This window comes from Caloenas nicobarica, chromosome 5 (genome assembly GCF_036013445.1).
Source record: "Caloenas nicobarica isolate bCalNic1 chromosome 5, bCalNic1.hap1, whole genome shotgun sequence".
Lineage (NCBI taxonomy): Eukaryota > Metazoa > Chordata > Aves > Columbiformes > Columbidae > Caloenas > Caloenas nicobarica.
Window position 1 is genome coordinate 44,060,071 of NC_088249.1, and position 19,249 is coordinate 44,079,319.

Below are 19,249 nucleotides of genomic sequence, written 5' to 3' on the forward strand. Positions count from 1 at the left end.
GGTACAAATGGGCACACAGGAGGTTCCACTTAAATATGAGAAGAAACTTCTTCACAGTGAGGGTAACAGAGCACTGGAACAGGCTGCCCAGGGAGGTTGTGGAGTCTCCTCTGGAGACATTCAAAACCCACCTGGACGCCTTCCTGTGTAACCTCATCTAGGTGTTCCTGCTCCGGCAGGGGGATTGGACTGGATGATCTTTTGAGGTCCCTTCCAATCCCGAACATTCTGTGATTCTGTGATCAAACTGCAAATGGAGCCAGAATTTACACAGCATGCACATTATGGATTTGCTCTCTTTTATCCCATCAGTTCACCTGCAAAACCAGTAGTTATAAGGACCAACACAGAGAAAAGTAAGCCAGCTTGCAGAACTGCCAACACTTGATTGCTCTGCTGGTGCAGTGCTTAAAACAGGGGTGTCAAACTCATTTTCATTGGGGGCCACATCAGCCTCTCGCTTGCCTTCAAAGGGCTGAATGTCATTTTAGGCTGAATGTAATGCAGGACACAGGCCTAAAATTACAATCGGCCCTTTGAAGACAAGCGCAAGGCTGATGTGGCCCCCAGTGAAAATGTGTTTGACACCCCTGGCTTAAAACATTCAGCACAGACAACAGAGTATATGTGGCCAAAAAATCCCCTTCCTTCAGTTGTCTTCTCTTCATTCCATCTTTCACACTTCATGTACTAACCAATTATTCTTAACCTGGCAAGGGAATATTTCCTTTCTGGAGACACACATGATAGATTAAACCTCTGTCTCCAGTACTTAACATCTTTGTTATTACATCAGCATACCTACATTACCGCAAGTCATTTCTTGAGTCCAAAAGCTCGTTACTCACTAACAGTCTCTTTCCCTTGTGAGGGAGAAACAGCTGTATTTTACCACATATGTATTCCCATTAAAGAAATACTTCCAACATCTCTTAAAAAATATCTTCTTTTGTTAACAACTACACTTAATACTGTTAAAAATGAAACAACTATCACATTTGCTTTCTACCCTCTACAAATGTGGTTTTAATTTTTTCACTCAATTTAGGTAATAGTTTTGTGTTCTAACTCTCATGTATCAAGCCCAGTGTTGTTTTGCACTTGATATTGGATGCACGAGTGCAAATAAATGATTCAGACCTTTCTTAAAATATGATATTACATTTCCCAGTGTTTCTGATTTATTTGGAAATATAGCATGCTTGTCTTAAATGCACACATATAACGGTAATGTCAGATTATGGACTGTGTCATGCACTCAAATACAAATGGAAGACAAAAATTAACTCATTCAAACTGAAGTTTTGGAAGGAAGACAACAACGTTGCTTTAAGTGCACTTTTAAACAAACAACTCGAATGCATATGAAGACTTTCGCATCTTCACCCTGCCATGGGTAACTAACTTGGACGAACTTTCTTTGTGTCGCTCATTGCAATGGCAGCTGTTGAAGCTTTGCCATTTCAAGCATATGACACATGCGTCCCCTCCCTGACATTCTTTGGTTCCTCTTTTCATTGCACTCCACCTTACTGTGGTATGTCCTCAAGAGGCCTCCTCTGTTCCCAACACTTAATCTCTGAAACTTGTCTTGTCCATCAAGACACATTAACTTGGATAGCACTTCTGATTTGTCTGAAAACTGTTTGAAACTGTTAAGAACACATTTGACAGTCTCCAGACTGCCTCTATTACACCAATTACACAACATTTTCTGGAGTCTCTTGGCATTACTGTGCCAGTTACTGGAAATTTTCTGTTCGTTGATAGTTTTTTCTATGAAGTAATGACTATCTGTAAAAATATTTCAGTCAGCATTGAACTGTTACAGTAAAGAGAGATGCAACAATATGAATCAGCAGACTGTGCAGTGATTCTTCCACTTTATAAACACATGCAATGTTGAAGTGAACAGCCTAAGAGACAGGAAAAAAAAAATCCTCTTACCTCATAGCCAAACTGAAGTTCATCTGAGGTTAGCATAATGATATCATCATCAATAGCCAACACTGCTTCTGTTTCAATCTCATCATAGGGGAAGAAGCGATTACTAAGTTTGTTTTCTGCAGTTCTAACAACTTTCAGGGGAACACGAATCTTTGGCCAGAGGGAATCTAGTGAGAAAAATTAAAAGAAATGGAATTCAATATTATACTTTACTTCTGAACAAGTCTGCACATCTGTTTTTGCTTCTCTTTACTCTTTTCTTCTTCACATCTTAAACAAAAGCTTCTTAATGGCAAATTTATACACGGCTTTTAGTTAGAGAAACACGTAAGAATATGAAGGTAATAGACAGAATTCCAGCTACATTTCCCTCTGTTGCTCTCTACAGAGAGCTTCACAGACAGCTGTATGGGGGACAGCTTGCCCAAAACAGCAGTCTGCAATAATCACATGACAAGAGTCATCAATATTATGTATCGGTTTAGGACACACAGCAAGAAAAGATACTTGACTCAACTACAGCTATTTAAAAGAATTTGAAGCAGCAGTATACAATCACTGACAGCAAGTCTAAGGCCATAAAGGATTTGGAACAGGAAGTTATTATACTTCCATCAAGTGCTGAGAAAAATAAATTTTATTATATCAATTACAAATTTAGATACACTTACAATGTTAATCACTACTGACAGTTAAGAAGTAGATTCTGTGTACGAGTCATTTCTTTCATCTTTGAAGTCTTAAGTGATGGTGATAAATTAAGATACATAAATGCAAAAGAATTCTACTTGTGCCCTACATCATCCTTACAAGTAGAATAGAGCTCTGGAGTACATACTAATGAAAATTCACAAGTCAAATGATTCTTTAAATAGCAATGAAAAAAACTGAAGATACAAAACCCAATCCAATTCACCCTACAATGAAATTAGGTTACCATTCCTTACAATGTGTTTAAAATGTAGCACCTCAAGTGTCACATTACTAGTTCCAGCAGACTTTTGCATTTATTCAAAAATTTTGAAAATCCTATTCTATTCTTACAAAAGTATAATGGCAGGCATAACTACAGAGGACTAAGGTAAAAGAAACGCAACTAAGGAATGAATATTAAACATTTATTCTAAATGCACATATTCTACCATATATATTTTCTAGCACAAAGCTTAAAAGTAGCCATCATTACAGTACAGTGCATCCCAAAATCACCAATTGATCAAAAAGTAGTTTAATAAATAGCTTAACAAATTGCTAAACAGGTACAAATGCGATCTGCTGGTTTCTCCCAGCTTTCACGATAAACATACATTTTAATGAAAATTTGAGGGGAAAGAGAACATCGTAAGATGAGTCTAAGTACCCTGTGAACAGTAGATAGATGAACACTTGAGCTTTCTTACACTGGTGAAATGGAGGGGATGGCAATGGTATACGGTAAGACAAATAAGCAAAAATAAATTAAATCAACTACAAAGTGACTGCTCAGAGAATTTATAAGTTGTTCTCCATGTCAAATGAAAACATATGTATGGATCCACCTTGAGGGAGGTGATCCTTCCCCTCTACTCAGCACTGGTGAGGCCACACCTGAAGTACTTTGTCTAATTCTGGGCTCCACAGTACAACAGAGACATGGACATGCTGGAGACAGTCCAGCAAAGAGCCATGAAGATGATGAAGGGACTGGAGCATCTCTCCTACTGTTGTCATTACCTCTTAGAAGAATGAATCCTGTTGGCAGTTGCTAACCTAAAGATACATAAATCCTTTCAGTTTTAAGTCAGTCTGCTCTTCTAACAAAGACGAGAGTGACTTGCAAAACACCTAATCAGAAACTACAGAGCCTACTGACCTTGAAGCTTTAGACATTTTGAAGCCTGCACAATCAGTTGAGTCTTGCTTTAACATACATCTCAAGACTGTTGGATAAAGTGTCCCTTAGCTGAATGTTGCTCATTGTATGCTAAAATGATTAGGTAACCAGTATGCAAATGTGTCACCAATTGGCTCTTTACAGTGTGAATGTAGTGATAAGACTTTGTATATAATGGCTGTTACTTTTCTTTCTGGCATGCTGGCTTTATTCCAGCATCCAGACTTGTGCAATTCTGTAATAAACAATATTGCATCTCTGTATACTAAAATTTGGCTTAATTGTGCACTAGGTGACAGAACCCTGGTTTTGGGACAACACCATGAGGAAAGGCTGAAAGAGTTGGGACTGTCTAGCCTGGAGAAGAGAAAGCTCGGAGAGGGTCTCATCAGTATGTACAAATACCTGAAGGGAAGATGAAAGAAGACAGAGCCAGGTTCTTTTCACTGGTGCCCAGTGACAGGACCACAGGCAACAGGCACAAACTGAAACACGGGATGTTCCCTCAGAACATCAGGGAACACTTTTTCTCTATGAGGGGGACTGAGCACTGATACAGGCTGCCCAGGGAGGTTGTGGAGTCTCCATGCTTGGAGATAATCAAAGGCCATCTGAAGATGGTCCTGTGCAACCTGCTCCAGGTGACCCTGCTTGTGCAGGGGGCTTGGACAGGATGATCTCCAGAGGTCCCTTCCAAGCTCAGCCATTCTGTGATACTGTGGCAAGTAGAGTCTATGAGAACTGACACTGGGACTGAAGCCAGTGAAATTTTCATCAGTGATCTGAAATACAAGTAAGTTGCCAGTGCAATTTGCAAGTGACACAGTCTGGAGACATGAAAAATAGTGAGGACAATAAGGTACTACAGAGCACTCTGGAATGCTTAGTAAAACTAGGTGCATCTGAACAAAAAACAGACTGACGCTACACAACACACAGTTAAATACTAGGAACAAGACAATTTCTTCCCTAAAAGCAGCTGCTGAAAAGGATGAAGGGGTCAGAGTAGGCCTTAGTTCTCATCATGCTGCTGGGGCAAAATGAATTAATCTAATTCTTGTGTATGTAGATGGGTAAGCAGTAAGAAATGGGGTGGGGGAGTGGAGGGAAATTTTCCCTGTATGCAGACATAGTTAGATAGATGCTAAAATACTGTTTGATTCTGGTGTTTGTATTTTTTAAAGCATGTTAAAACACTGGAAATGGTGAAGGAAAGAACCATTTAAGTTATTTGACAGCAGGAGAAAATGCCTTATGGTGGAACTTGGAGATCAATCTGCTTAGCTTATTAAAAGAAGGAACAAAAAGTGGATTTGATCAACATGTACAAGTATCTACACAGGAAGTAAAATGCCACATATCTTCAATCAGCTAGAGAAAGACACAACAAAAAACAATGACTGGAATCTGAAGCTAGGCAAATTCAAAATATAAATAAGGCAGATGTTTTAAATAGTAACAGTGGTTAACCTCTGGAGGAAGTTAACAAGGACGGCAGCTGATTCTGTACATCTTGTCTTTGAAAAAGACTAGGTATTATTATAGAAGATGTGCTCAAGTTAGATAGAAGTCACTGGATTGAAAAGAAAGATGATGTGGTGACTCATGACTTACAGGTCAATCCACATGCTCTTACTATCCTTCTGCCTCAAACTCTGTGAACCTATGAACACATACAAGTAAAACTTGCTCCCAGGACGGAGTGTCCATGTCCTCATTGCCACTGGGCCTCTCAGATTTAACAGCTCACACAACACCATCAAATAAAACACAGAGTTGCACATTGCTTAAAGACACCCGAGTCCAAACACTGCTTCACTGGGAAAACAAAGCAGTATTTCCAAACCACAGTAAGTCTTCAACAGTCAGTTTTCCTTTGAGCTGTATCTTAGAAAGATGGATTGGCATGCATGGGTGGCCAAAAGAAAGGAGAAGAAATACAGAATGATATTTACTGGCAAAATTTGTATTCAGTTTCCTATCCCAAAACTTTTTATGTGAGACTGAAAAGTAACTGTAAAATCTAGCTTTACCTGGGTGGTCTTCTAGACCATGGCCTGTATTTGACATGTACGTAGGTTCTCGTCCAGTTTTGCTCACCTCTTTTCCTTCCAGTAGAAGGCAAGAGGCATCACCCCAAACACCGATGCACACTTGAGTGGCTTGTGATATTGATTAGCAGTCAGTTGGAAGGATTCAACTGTGCTACTGATGGGCTGCAATGGAAGTCTCAGTCAGCCAGCAGCTGGGGAGATACAGCAAGTGCCTTGGGGCCACAACAAAAATGTTTAAGAGCCACACATTCCAACTACAGTGCAATGAGCTCATTTTATTCTCAGCATTGTAAGGTCTTTGAAACCCCCTGCTTGAGCCATAATCTGAAACGATTATTCCAGTAGGACGCTACTGGAATTCCAAAATTTTCATCTTACTAGTCCTCCTAACCCCAGAAGGCAGTAACACTGAACGACTGGAACTGTTTATTGCAAATTAGTACTCTCAGGTCCACTCACTGCTTTCTTACTGGTTTACCATATCACATGCAAGTATCCCTATTTATAAGATAGTTACAGGTATCTCACAAAGACACATATCATGGCTTCATAAAGACTGTAGACTGTTTAACGTTTGCAAGCTACTTAAAGACCCTAGGCTAACTGCCTATAATTGTCCAATTATAATCCCAGTGTTGGTATCAAGTAATTTTAAGCATCCTGCTAGATCCCCAAAAGACTCTATTGTCACAAGTATTTCAGTAGCAATCAGAATTGCCATAGATATGTATGCATTTGTAAATTTGTATTTATCAGGATCAACAAATTTTACATTTTATACATGTCGAGTACTTATTTATTTGGGCTTTATTTTCTTTCATGTCTGCTACACATTAAAAAAAAAAGACAACCAAATTGCAACAAATACCTTATTTCAGTACAGGAATACACTGAAACAAAAGTTGGAACTGAAAAGTCACTAGGATTGAAAAATAATAATTCAGAAAAGCGAGGCTCCACTCAGAGATCCAAGTATTCAAAATTAGCCCTGCTGCTGGAACTTCAAAAGAAATATGTAGTCAATAAAAAAAGACAACAGCTACTTCAGAAGTCAAGGTTTTAGAATTCATCAGGAAGGCTAAACCAGTCTATATTTATTTTAAAAGACCACAAGAGTATTTTTACTTTTCTTTTTTACACATAGGATGAATGTGGCTTAAAGAGAAGTCAGAGACAGGGTCTGCCACGTCTGTAATACCACAGTTTGAATTTTCAGATACTGCTTGGAAAGCTATGAGAAACCTCAGCACTACCAAAACTTACATGGGGGAAATTCTCAGTTTAGCAGACTCTATTACAACCAAGGTAAAAATCACATCCTTTAATCTTACAGTAGGAGGGCACTGCATCATTTAACAGAGTATGACAAAGATAAAATGAGCCCAAGACAAGAAGGCAGATGAAGACTTAAAAGACAGAAGGAGAACTTTTAAGCATACAAAAGTAAAAATGTGCGTCTGGACTGGGAATTATTCTTACATCTTTTAAAACCAGTGAGGACTTTGTGTGATTCAGCAGAAGACAGAGGTCTGAAGAGTCTGAAGAGAATGACATGCACCTCCTATTGCACGTCGTACTGAAATAATTGCAAGAGAAGAGTGTGTGAGTGAAACATTTGCTCTTTGGCAACAAGATTCAGGGCATTCTTGGCACTTTGTGCTGTTCAGGAGTACTGATCCACTGATTGCAGGAGCTGCCCACAGGAAACAGCACATGGTCTTCTAGACACAGAATCAGCAGTTTCCCAACTTTTCCAAATGCAGCTCTCACTTCAATGGGCTTACAATCCCCACCAACCACATAGATAGCTGTATTTCTGGCCAGGCCACAATCCCACCATTATTCCTGCAAGTGCACGTCTCACAGCGGATTTTTCAAGCATGATTTCAAGATGACTTCCACAAACTGCTGGATTAAAGTGCTGTAATTACATTCCCATTTAAAACACTCATGTACAGAAGAGCAGCAAGAAACCATATCTTCTAAATATGCATTTCTCAGCTACAGTTCCCAGCGGATTACATGAAAGACATTAGGGAGAGAAGGGAAGACAACCATGAGAAAGAGGCGACTTCATTATAATCCAAAGGAATACTCTCTCACACCAAAAAAGCCTTTCACTTTCCACACCTCCCTAGGCTTGCCATCAGATGTTTGTAACAAAAAGGTAAGTAACATAAGCTTGCAAAATGCTTATATATGAGAAAGAATTCTTAGTCGGAAATCCAGTCCTACTTCTCAGCTCTAAATGAACTGTTGAATCATACATAAAAGAGTTCTCACTAAAAATACTAGAGAGTAATATTTCTATGGAGTGTATTATCTCTTTTCAAAGAGAAACCACACCATCATGTTGTTAAGTAGCACCATTCTCTGTATCCTTGCTTCTGAGAAACTGGGAAGTTAATAGCATCTGAAGGGGTCCTTTAGCAGCAGATACATTATTATCTATCTAGTCAGCACACAGAAGTGTATTTACATGGGAAATTACTTGCTCTAATTATTAATCATTCATTTCCAGTTTCAACATTTCAACCTAGGGAAGGTGGGAATCAATACAGCTGCTGTACAGAGCTAACCAATATTCTTGGGACACCCATTCTAAGTAGTAGTAAGATCAAAAATAGCAAGTGATACTTGAATGCAGATGGTTTGTTGCATTTGCAATTGGAAGCAGAAGGTGAAGATTATGAGCAGGAGCTGGAAATACAGTGTACACTCTTGATGGCAAGAACTGAATGCTTGCCAGTTTTATGAGCAATATGACAAATTAAAAAAAAAATCCACTTATTGGCTAAAATAATGGCATTTCGACGGTTCATACAAAGACTCTCATACAAACATGCTTCTCCTGTTTTACTTCCTCAGTACCAACAGCTAGGAATATCTCATGACTGCTGATCACCTGGCACCAGAGTATTAATTCATAATAAGCTCAGACTTCTATGGAGCATACTTGGAACTGTAAAAAGGAAAAACCTTTCTAGAAGTTGTGAAAGGTAGATTAAGATCAATAAAAAACTGGCAGAAATCTCTAAACATGCTCCTCTGTATGTACCTGCGGTTGAACAGAATCGCGTACACCACACTCAACTCTCATATCTGATCTTTTATAAAATCATTTATTTGCTGCTCATTCTGATTGGTCTGTAGTGGTCTGTGCGAATTTAATTAATTGAACATGGATGATGGAAGCCTAACAAGTACTTTTTCAGTCTCAAAGACTGAATGGCAGAACTTAGCTGGAATCTGAAGCTTCAGAAATTGTCAGACACAACATCATCAAACCTGTTACATCTATTACCAGAATTCCTTTAATAATGGCTGACTGAAAATGTCTGTCCAGGCATTTCAACTGCTCCAACTTATAACTATCTGTTCGAAACAGGTGCTTTCTGCTTATATTACAATGTTTATTGGTCTACAGTAATGCACAGAACTCTTCTTATACGTGACAAAATAGAATATTGGTTTCTATGACATTATTTAGAGCCCAGTTTTGTTTAGATAAATTTCTAGACTTCCTTAGGAAAAAAAGATTGCAAAATGTTCGCAAGATGATTCATGTAAGACTAAAACCATCATTAATTAGTCCTCTAGCTAATCAAGGAAAATGACATTAAGTCCATCATCAAGACACCAAATTAATTCAAAACCTAAAGAGAAATTCAAAAAAAAACATTCCTACCAGTGCCACTAAAGGCACAATATGTAAAAAAAAAAAACCTGCCACTGAATATTTTTTTTAAGTTAATACTTTCTTAAGATACAGTAATCCATAGGATACTCAGGTTCCTTATTCCCAATGTTTTATAGCAACGTTGTCCATTAATAGCATCAAATTAAAATAAAGATGATTATTGCAGTAATACCCATAAGCGTTAGAGTCTGTATCTTATCCTGAGTTTATCAGCAACATAGCTCCAAGGAACCACTACCAATACAACTACAGAGAAAGTACATCTTCTTTAAAATACACTTTTCATTTTTATAAAACTGAATCTGAAAAGGAATCAAGCTATCACACACCACTTTTAGCTTGTTGCGTATTTACTGACAGTAATGCATTTACAAATCTTTATGCCATTTATGTGGTAGACAAAATGGTTTCTTCAATTGACTGAAACAAACATGATAAAATGTCAGTGGAAATTTCTATCGCAGACTATTTTCCTGAATTTCAGAACCAGCAATTTATACAACTACAAATGATAGGGCAAGAGTACTTGGCTGATGGAGAAAACGAAAAAACATCCTGTCTACACAAATATTCCCAGCAGTCGACACTTGGACCACAATGTTTATTTCAATGGATGCAGAATGAGTGAGAAATTTTTTTTTCCCCTACAATGTTTCAAAGCTTCTAATCTCTTTATTAATATTATACATGCAGTCATGGGCCTGTTGATATTACTGCTGGGTTGACAGGCTCCTTGCATACCCTGTACGGCTGTGACTACGCGCAAAACTCAGCCAAAGACACAGAGCAGAGATCACATCCCCTAAATCCAGAGAGCACTTGAGATCAGCAAGATGATTCTATAAAGCTTTAAGGTTCCAGATTAAAATCATCATCATATGTGATATTTTCTCTCTGCTATTTCACATATGAGAGCCAACATTTTTACCATCATAAGCACTCTGAAAGCTTCAAAACGTTTGCACAAGACATTTGTGTTGCTCACAGACTTGTAGTTGTATTTTTTTTTCCTAGGACGCTGCTCATATTTTGAGTTCAAACCCAAAAGATCAAACCCTTGGTTTCCAGTCTCACCCAAAGCACAATGTTCCTACTTTGGCGCACAGATTCAGCTATGTCCTCAAAATACACAGTAAAACTTCCACCCCTGTACATATACCTACATCTAGGCATCTCTCAAACAGAAAGTATGGGCAGGCAGTGTGATGAATCAAGCAAAATAAAGGCCAAAGCACAGGACCTTCTTGAATCAATTCCTTGCCTTGAAGCTGAATTACTGAGTGACGGTGAAGACTTCACCTCTGTGTACCCCAGTTTCTAAAGTTGTAAAATGGGAATAACTTGTTAATCTACTGGTTATATAGCCAAGACACATACATTGTAAATGTTTTGAAGGTACTCAGATTAAAGTAAATCTATAAAAAGCAGTTTTCTTTATTATTTATATTTTAATGTATTTATATTTTACTTTGATTTCAAAGTAGACATTAACTTTTTAATTAGAAATCTCAGCATCTACCTATTAATAATGCCACGAATAATGCTACTTACATAGCAGTTTTAAACTATAGGTCTCAAAGCATTTTATCAAACACAATATTGTTGTACTGATCTTACAGACATGGAAACTGTAGCACACTAAGAATTGAGTTGCTCCCATTCAGCAAGCAAAAGTTGTTTCGTCAGTGCCCTAGCTATAAGAATTATCTGCCCAAGAAAAATAATTGAAACATTGTTTTTTTTAGTTCTCATTAATTTTTGTTTCTTTCTCAAGAACCTTGTGAGATAGCCTGTGTGTCCTCTACTGTGTTCAGGTACCAGTGTGGCAAAACAAATAGGAACTCAGAGCAGACAGGTGACTAAATATCAGTTATTTAAACTGGTACTAGTCACCTTGTGTTTCCTGCATACTCAGTGGAGGAAAAAAGGGTATTTCTGGGGAGATGATTTAGTTCACCCTAAAAGAAATACCTAATGAGGCTAGATTGAGGTGCTTGTTTCTTTTCACTGACTAAAGGAAATGCAGAGTGATGAGCTCAGACTTGCACAAGCAACATTTTAAGTTACAATAGTGGTCCTTGCAAACTCACGAGACAAATGGAAAAATACTCCTTAAATTGCTACTGATCTCTAGCCCACATACACGTAGCTACTTTTTCAACAACTTTATATTTTTGTACATCATTTAGCTGAAAATTTTCCAGTCAGGTGTTCATTTAATCAGTTGCCCTCTTAGCTGTTTATTTATTATCAGGAAATGTGCCAAAAAATTGTTGGTTGTATCAGGGCTGCATCTGCCTTGACAGGTCTAGATTGGCAAGGAGTTTATTGTCCATGCACCTTGCGCACCCTCCACATCTGTCACCATTCTGCAGCGCAGACCATTAGGTCATTTTCAGGTCACGTTCACGAATATATCTTTTCACTCAAACTTTACTAAATGCTGAGGACAAGCAAAAAAGGAGTATTATCTTATGGAATGTTACATTTGCTGAGGGGTGCAGCACCTCAAATTTTGTAAAATATTTAGAATAGAATATTCCATTTTTATTCTGTTTCCCTCATAAGTCCTGAGTTTGCTGTGTTCATTACACAAAGGCATTATCACAAGTACGTAAGCATTCATTAAACAAAAAAAAAAAACAAACCAAAACCCAACACCCCCCCCACCCCGCAAAAAACCCCAACCAAACCCACAAAAAAACCAACCAACCAACCCAGAAAAAACAAGATTAATTTGAGAGTTTGCATGTACTTCAAAACTTTCCATTTCTAGGGAGAGATTCCCTCTATTTCCAGTACATATTGCTTCAATGACAACATCATTTTCAATTATAATGTTTTTCTGGCGTTGGCAGAGGAAAGAAAGGAGCAGCCACATGTCATATTTGTGTGGCACTACAGCAGCTACATCTCAGGAGACCTAAATCAAGGTCTCCATTTACCACACATAATCACTAAGGAAGACAACCTGGATGTCCTTCATCCAGCCTCCCACTTACACATGCAAAACAAAACGAACACACAAAGGGTTGCAACAACAAAAGCCAAGATTTGCTTCTGTACCGAAAAGTGTCCCTCACATGGACAGGGCCGGGAAATCCAGCACTTGATGCTCTAGGAGGTTAAGCACCTCAGCTTCACTATAACCAATTAAAAGCGAATAGCCATAAAAGTACAGATACTACTGTAGGGTAATAAACCAGACTTTATCAGTGACAGTGGTGCACATTACAAACTTCAAACTCATTCCTTGCTCTAATCCATCAGAAACTTCCTGGCTTTAACAGGCTATAAACAGCAGAAGCTTTGAAGTCCAAGGATTAGGATCACTAATAGACAGACTGAACGAGAGAGTGGCTGAAGAGCCAAGTGGAATGCCCTGCATGGGTCTGGAATAAAACAAGTTAATTTAATCAAACTGACCTCTCTCTAGCCATAGGCCAAGAGATTACAATGGTTATGGCAGTAATAAAGGGACAAGGGACACTAGAAACGAATAGTTATTTGCTTCAATGCAATGCTTAAGCTAAAACTGCCTGTGCTTTCAACTGTGCTCTCAAATCCACAATTTTATGCTCTTCAAGTAAAATTTTTTGGTTTTGTTATTGTTTTTGTTTTTTAAAAGACCTCAGTTTATGACTTAGTGGCAATCGAGGCAGAAAAAAATTAAACACACTTCATTTTTCAAGAATTTTAAACGCAAGATTAATAGAACGATTTAACAAAAAACATCATTCTAATGATTTATTTGCTTTGACTCTCCTGTATCTCAGACCCACTCAAGGGAAACGTGGAAACAAACCATTTGGGTTTAATCGACTTGAATTCAGTGCTCACATAACTAAATAGAACACTAAGCAAAAATTTCAGTTATCATCAATTTATATGCAACACTTCTTACTCTAAAGGACTGCAAAACATTTAATAAACCCACTAAAGGTGTATAGCACAGCAGTATTACGGAATACTTTTTAAAGCAAACAATAAAACTACTCTGCTTTAAGCTGGAGCAAGTTGCCAAAATGGCAAATGAGCCAAGTGAATGGTAGCAGTAGCTTGGCTCCGAGAAGCTGTTAGAAGATGGTTAATTGAGACAAGTGGTCAGAGATTAATTTTTACATTGTATCTTGCCACTGTAAAGAATAGCTAACTTCGAAGAGTAGAAAAGGGCAGCAGCTGAGGCCTCTGAAGAGAGAATTGCAAAGCAAAGAGTCTTAATGACATGTTTCATTCACTACAAAAGAATCCGCAAGGTTCTGTACTACCCAATATAGCAATTTTTTGAACACATATTTCTAGAAGGCATTTTCTTCCACAAAATCACCATATTTTCAGATGAGAATGACAGATTCGTATGTACAGCATACAGGAAACAAACTCATTTATGGCTACTGCCTCTACAATATTTAATCAAGAATATGAAGAGGAGGCTTTAGTTGCCCAGAACTATGCTCATAATTTTAGTATTAGAGTTTGGAACTTGGAAGAAGCTCATCCTAGGAAGCAATAAGCATGGAAATAAAATGAGCAGCGCTCGAGCGGCTGCCTGGCACTGGAGAGGATTACTGCAGGCCAAGCCTGCAGTAGGCAGACAGCTGAGGCTGGGAGAAAAGGGAGCTGGTGCGAGAAGAGCAGCCACGGTGCGTGCAGGGCTGTTCTGGGGAAGGAGACAGAGAAAGATGGGATGAGGATCTTGGGTTTGAAAAAAGACGGGATTAGGATCTTGGGTTTGAAAAAAGACGGGATTAGGATCTTGAGCAGCAAGGTGTGAGGACCGGGCAGCCTGAGGCCGAGGCCCTGGCACGAGGGGATACAGTACGGCAGCAGGCCAGGCCAGCAGGCACCCATGCCAGCAAAGCACGCCTCAGCTACTGAAAATTTAACACATTAATTCGGAGATTTACAGCACTGAGTTCACACTGGAGTCATTAATACACTTTTGAAAACTAATCTTCTTACAAAAATCTACATATTTAAATCATTTGAGGAAAGGTCTGTGAATACGCCCTCACACTACAATAACCATGAATTCAAAAAGTTTAAAATATCATGCAGACTTCACCAGACTCATTCATAAAGACTACGAACAACAACATAGTATCATATGTGTTGGAAACAAACATTTAAATACAGGCACTTGCTTCTTGTTTTACTGGGCTAGTATTTTCACAAGATAGTCTGGTGGCATGGGAACTTCTTTTCAGACACTCAAAATGTCCCAATTTTTCATTTAATCTGTCAAAATATTCACTTGTTTTATAGCTCAAACAGCTTCAAACTACTTTGCTGCTTTGAACCACATTTGTCCTAGAAAACAGTCTAGTAGAAGCAGTGTTCACTGCAACAGGAGAGTGTCTACAGAGAAATAAAACCAAGCACTGATGAATCAAAGAGATGGGTCTCTCTTTACCACTCCCCAAAATAAAGTACAGAAATCCTGCTGTAACTATTGTATCTGTTACCTTTGATTCAGAATTTAGCAGCAAAACATCTGGTATGCTTTGCTTTTTTCTTTTAATCTACTTTGGCTTTTCTCATTTCACTTTCAAAAACATTGCCACCAAAAAACACCCCCCAACCCCCCAAAAAAACCTAGCCAAACAAACAAACAAAACACCACAAAAAAGCCCCTCTGAAATTTATTATTTTGAAGTAACCATGAAATAGTTTTCAAAGACATATTAATGAAGTAGAAGAGAGGTCATTCTGTAACAGGTACAAGTAGGCATGCTATCCTCAGTTTCACCTTCCTCCACCACACCTACCACGAGGTCTTACCTTCTGGTGGATTCTTATTCTGGTTGTTCCAGACAACTAACAGTTTGGACAGACTCGGCACTTTAGACACCTCTGTGATGACTCGGAAAAGGCTCTCCACCCGGTCATAGGTCAGAACTATGGCTGTGAAACCTTGGGACTGAGGTGGGATCAGTGGCAGGAAGAGTGGGTTGCTCACACTGCTCCATTTCTGTGAAAGAAAACAGGAAAAAAGGAAAACAATTCAACTAAAGTGAATTCTCAAAGTAGGGAGTAATTATTACAGCAGTGAGCACTTAGCCAGGACCTAGACGTCAGATTTGGAATTTGCTCGAATCGAGCAGGCTGACTCTCCAATACTGGCAAAAGTGGACTCCAGCAATTTCTCAAAAACTTTATTCCAGTCTCTTTCTTAAATCATTTTTGCCTCACTGTAACATTGCAAACAAGAGGGGTTTTAGGTTAAAAAAAAAGTGAAAAAGTCAGAGAGATTTGTAGAGAAGGAAAACCATGGTGAATTTTGAACCCAGCTAGCATGACTCAATTCTCAATTTACTAACCACTGTTTCAAGACATTTATATTTATAGTCAGGACTCAACAAATACAGAGAAACTTAACCAGTAGTAAAACTTCAGAAGTGAAAAAGAGTTAACAACAACAAAACCAAAGCAGCAAAAACATAAACCTGGCATAAAATGTGTACCCAAGCAAAAAAAGGTAAAAGCGGGCACTAAAAGGAATAATGTACTAGGTTCCACAAAACTGTGTTGGTTCTATGGTGGAAATAACACCTATTGCACAAAAAAAAAAAAAAAAAAAAGAGGCATTGGATGCAAAGATGAACTTCAGAGAGTTATCTACTCCTTGTGAGTTTTAACTAGGGCATCCTTTTTGAGACTTTAAAGGTCCTACTTCGATACACTGCCAGAATAAGGAAGCCAGCTGAGCTGGCAAAAGGCAAGACAGACAACTAAATTCTCACTGAATGTGCCAACTTCCTTTGGAACCAACAACGCAGGGGAGAAAGCAGAAATGGGACCACTCGACAGGAATGAAAGCACCAGCATTTCAGTCTCAACTTTTCCATTCCAGGTGATGTCCGAGCAGGGTCGGACAGAGAAGCAAAGGGAAAAACAAGACCTTTTGGGATGAGGTGAAAAGAGGAGTTGGAAAAGCAAAAACAGAGTGATGCTGTTTTGCAGGAAAGCCTTGAATCCTAGCCTGTAAAAACCATGAACACTCTGAAGAGGTTAGTAACTGCCAGCTGTTTATAGAAATATTGTGAGAATCTCCAGCTAAACTCATACCATGAGCCTGCTTGTATCAGGAGGAGTTTTACAGACTCAAAGTTATCAGCTCATATTTGCAATTTTCCTTTTCCTGATTTAGTCTTTGGGTTACTTTATACACCAAACAATCACCCTCCTCATGTTTAGTGGTTAGACACCTCTTATTAGAATAACTTCTAGGATGAGGCGAATAGAGAGCCTATTTACTAAAAGAAAGCATAACATTTTGACCATTTTGGTAAAGGAAAAGAAAAAGATACATGATTTCCTTCTATGAACACATCAACACTGAAAATGGGATAAATATGTGAGGTGAAAAAGGGACACTTAAAGTTAAGCACAGCATTGGCACACTGTTTTATCCAGGATAGTCCAAGGGTGTGTTCCAGGTAGGGATCTGTCAGTAGGAGTAATACTCTTCAGTAGACTTCCTGAAATAGTTGGAAAGATGGACTAGTCTTCAGCTACACGTACTTAATCAAGTCCAGTACAACTTAAACTGTTTGTGAGGTTCCTAATGGAAAGCATGAAGTTCTAGTTTTTATCCAACAGGAGTAATAGGATAATGTAGAAATAGTAACAGCATAATATGGAACTTAAGTTCATGGAAGGGATATGGCTATCTGTTATAGCAGAGGACTACACATTCAGAAAAAATATATCTATTACTTCAGCAACTGACATGTGCAGAGATAAATCTGCTTTCAGATTACCATATTTTCTAAAATTAAAGCTTTTATACATACTTCTGCTAATTTTACAAGACGACCAGTACTAGACTGAGACAGCCCTCTGATTTTGCTCCAGCTTCAATAATTCCTACAGCAAATCACAATCTAAATGTTACTAGAGCATAATCCATCTCATTAAAGTTTACAGACTCGTTTCCACACAACCCCCACCCCAAGACTGTTATTACCCAAATGACCCTTGTAATGTCGAGCAGCTTCTTAAAACAACTTTCAGAAATCTCTTTACGTTAATACTTGAAGCAGAGGTTTAACATCATACTCAGTAGAGTGCCAAGAAAATCTTATGTTTCTGCCCAAAAAGAAAAAAATAACTGTTAGAGTAACCTATGGGTAACGCTGTATTTAATACTTACAGGTGAGAATTGCCACCTAAATGAATGGCTCCCACTTGAAGTTTATCTAGCAAGCTTTTCTCTCTGGCCACAGCATTTCCTAACAAATTACTTGTCATAACATCCTCACAAAAGGATTATTCTTTTTCTACCATCTACAACTGTTTTAGCTACATGACTTAAATTCCAACTTTTACTACTTTCATAAAGGCACAGAAATTCTCCCTTGCTGGTTATAACTTGGGAAAAACAAGACACCTTTTGGGGTGTTTTTGCTCATGCATCTACTAAAGGATGATGGAGGGAGGGAAAAGCCTGTAGACACTCACTAATGGATGGGAGAACCAAGCCTCTCATTTGAGAAAAACATTTGAAAAAGGCAATTAAGCATCTCTCAAGTGCCATTAAGAGCCAACCCCCTGCTGCCTGCCTGAAGAGTGTGTCTACAGTCTGAGACCTATTGACCCCACTTTCTGCAGGAAATCGGGCAAATTCAAGCCTCCATAATTTGCTAAAGTCTTCCAGATTTCTGCTTGGGAAAAGCAAACCATACAGCCAATTAATTCAACAGCAACCTAATTAAATCTCCATTATGGCAGCAAAGCATGAAATGGATAATGACATAAGGATGGGTTCTCCCAGTCACTACTCAAGAAACCAAGTGATGAAGGAACATTTGCTCCAGTTCCATCTTTATTAACATTCTTAATGGAAATTCACAGGAACTTTCACTCTCAGAAAGAAGAGCAAACAGCAACAGTGGACTGATCATCCATTAGCTTTCTTTGACAAAGTGGTGACACTTTAGCTGCGGATAAGAGAACCCTTTGCTCTTGCCCTCCAGCTAATACCATTAGAGAAGGCAGGATAATTAATCTAAGATTAATAGGTTGTTTGCTGTGAATCATTTTTATGGGCAAAAACTATCAAGTTCAAATGCCAGTTTCCTAAGAGTAATCTCATGTCACTTAAGTCTCGCAGTCTCAGTTGTTTGACAGCTCTTTGCAGCCCACATGAAAAGTAGTGGGACCTGAATGGCAGCGAGAACTCAGGGATAGCCTGAAGCTGGGGAGAGAAGAGAACTCAGGAATAGGCACGTATGCAGGAAAGGATTCAGACTGCTGCAGTTGTCCTGTGCATGCTTTCCACAGTGGTGCATGTGTAATAATGCCTTAGAAATAAGGCACTTTGTAAGGCACATATATCAAATATTGCTCTCCTCCTGGTTATTAAAACCAGCTTGATTCTATTTTAGAAAAAGTTAATATGTTAAGGATAATGTATCAAGGGAGTTCAATTCTCATTATGTGGGATACTTAAGATAGGGCTCAATGTGGAGTTTTCAGGTACAAGTTAGCAGAGAAGTTTTAAACAGACCACTCTTCACAGGATACAGAAGTGAGATAGATGGGAGCTTCACGGCATCAACAAACACAATTGAACTGAGAACTGGCCAATCATTATAAATGCTACAGAGCCTCGAAGGTCCTGGAAAAATACCAAACATAATTAAGACAGGGTCTTACTCCAAAACTTCTTAT

At 38.6% G+C, this 19,249-nt stretch overlaps 1 protein-coding gene across 2 annotated transcripts in view; it reads right to left on the bottom strand.

The window, feature by feature from the left end:
* Positions 1-19,249, bottom strand: part of EXT2 (exostosin glycosyltransferase 2) — a 79,135-nt gene that overhangs the window by 15,244 nt on the left and 44,642 nt on the right. For both annotated transcript variants that reach the window (XM_065636490.1, XM_065636491.1), the window contains exons 9-10: positions 15,356-15,545; positions 1,948-2,114 (exon numbers count right to left, since the gene is read on the bottom strand). In XM_065636490.1, coding sequence (XP_065492562.1) covers positions 1,948-2,114; positions 15,356-15,545 — 357 coding nt within the window. The remainder of the gene's footprint in view (positions 1-1,947; positions 2,115-15,355; positions 15,546-19,249) is intronic.